Source organism: Seriola lalandi, unplaced genomic scaffold (assembly GCF_002814215.2).
Source record: "Seriola lalandi dorsalis isolate HSWRI2012SDOR001 ecotype SW California unplaced genomic scaffold, Sedor1 jcf7180002054778, whole genome shotgun sequence".
NCBI classification, from domain to species: domain Eukaryota; kingdom Metazoa; phylum Chordata; class Actinopteri; order Carangiformes; family Carangidae; genus Seriola; species Seriola lalandi.
The window spans coordinates 12,804-14,383 of record NW_019525331.1 but is presented as its reverse complement, the minus strand read 5'-3'; the positions used below and the strand labels follow the sequence as shown (position 1 = coordinate 14,383).

General features: G+C 44.2%; 1 protein-coding gene across 1 annotated transcript in view; it reads left to right on the top strand.

The window, feature by feature from the left end:
• LOC111669173 (receptor-type tyrosine-protein phosphatase O-like) overlaps nucleotides 1-1,580 on the top strand; it is a gene marked incomplete at its 3' end in the record, with an annotated part of 32,033 nt that overhangs the window by 17,747 nt on the left and 12,706 nt on the right. Inside the window, exons 3-4 of the mRNA XM_087179070.1 lie at nucleotides 98-253; nucleotides 364-516. Coding sequence (XP_087035196.1) covers nucleotides 98-253; nucleotides 364-516 — 309 coding nt within the window. The remainder of the gene's footprint in view (nucleotides 1-97; nucleotides 254-363; nucleotides 517-1,580) is intronic.

The window sequence follows — 1,580 nt, the reverse complement described above, 5'->3', positions numbered from 1 at the left end:
GTCCAGGTGTGAGACCTGTGGTCCAGGTGTGAGACCTGTGGTCCAGGTGTGTGACCTGCAGTCCAGGTGTGAGACCTGTGTGTTTCTGTCTCCTCAGAGCCCCTCCCCGTCCGCAGTGTTCAGATATCGGACTATAAAGAGTCTCCAGAGACAGGTGTGGTGTTTGAGATCGAGCCTCCGGCAGGAAACGTCTTCAGCAGAGTCAACATCAGCTTCAGTGAGGGACAGGAGCGACGCTCCATGCTCTATAAAGGTAGGTAATGGGGCTGCTGGGTAAAAACCCCACCTGTCCAGGGGGAGGGGCCGGTTCCTGTCATGTGACTGTCACTGATTGACTCTGATATTTGCTGTTTGTTGCTGTAGACTTCTACAAAGGGAAGACGGTGTTCAAACACTGGTTACCGGGGGTGTGTTACCGGAACATCACCTTCCAGCTGATCTCTGAGGCCACCGTGTACCAGACTGCTCTGGTTGCACACAGTGACATCACACACACACCTGTTCACCACAGGACAGGTAAGACACAGGACAGGAGTCTGTTTGTTTATGTTTGTGATCATTATAGTTTGTGTTGATATGTTTACAGAATAACTGAGTAGACACTAAGTTGCTTTCAAGGGAAGTCCAACAGCAGAAAATCCCTGTTGTTAGTCTGTAACCATGGCGACAACAGGGCGTTCGGTGTATCCTCTGGAGACATGAAACTTTTATGTTGAAGAAACTGTTTGTAGCTCCACAGAGTAACGAGGAGCTGATGCAGTTATAGATGAAATGTCATAGATGATACTCTGACGTCCTGTTCCCATGAAGGCAGCATTGAGTTGAAGTAAAGAGTTGTTGCTATGGAAACAACTCCCCGTCTTGTTCCTGTTGGTTTTAAAGCTGCAGACCTCGTTTGAACTGGAAAAATAAAACATCCAAGGTCTAAATACAGTTTCAAACCCTGCTACACTCTCTAAATAATAGAATTTGAAAAACTATTTGAAAAGACATTTAAAAATGGAGAAGCTAAATGACTAAACTAATCGATTAGCTAACGGGAAAAACAGCTGGAAAAAAGAAATCGAAAAAGGAATCCAGGAATTAATTCTTATTCTGAAAATGTCTTTTCAAATAGTTTTTCAAATTCTGTTTTTTATTCATGAATTCATAAATGTGTTTATAATTGTATTTATTTCCTCTCTGCTCCTCGTCAAAACATGGAGCCGATGACTCTCGACCAGTTCACTTCTTATTATCAGTTTCCTGTCTGACATGTGACTGATGATGATGATGATGATGAGGATGATGATGGTCAGGATGATGATGATGGTGAGGATGGTGGTGATGATGATGGTGATGATGAGGAGGGTGATGATGGTGATGAGGATCATGGTGATGATGGTGATGGTGATGATGGTGGTGATGATGATGATGATGATGATGATGGTGATGATGAGGAGGGTGATGATGGTGATGAGGATGATGGTGATGATGATGACGGTGATGAGGATGATGGTGATGATGATGACGGTGATGATGGAGGTGATGACGTGATGGAGGTGATGATGATGATGAGTAATGGCGGTCTGAATGTCGCC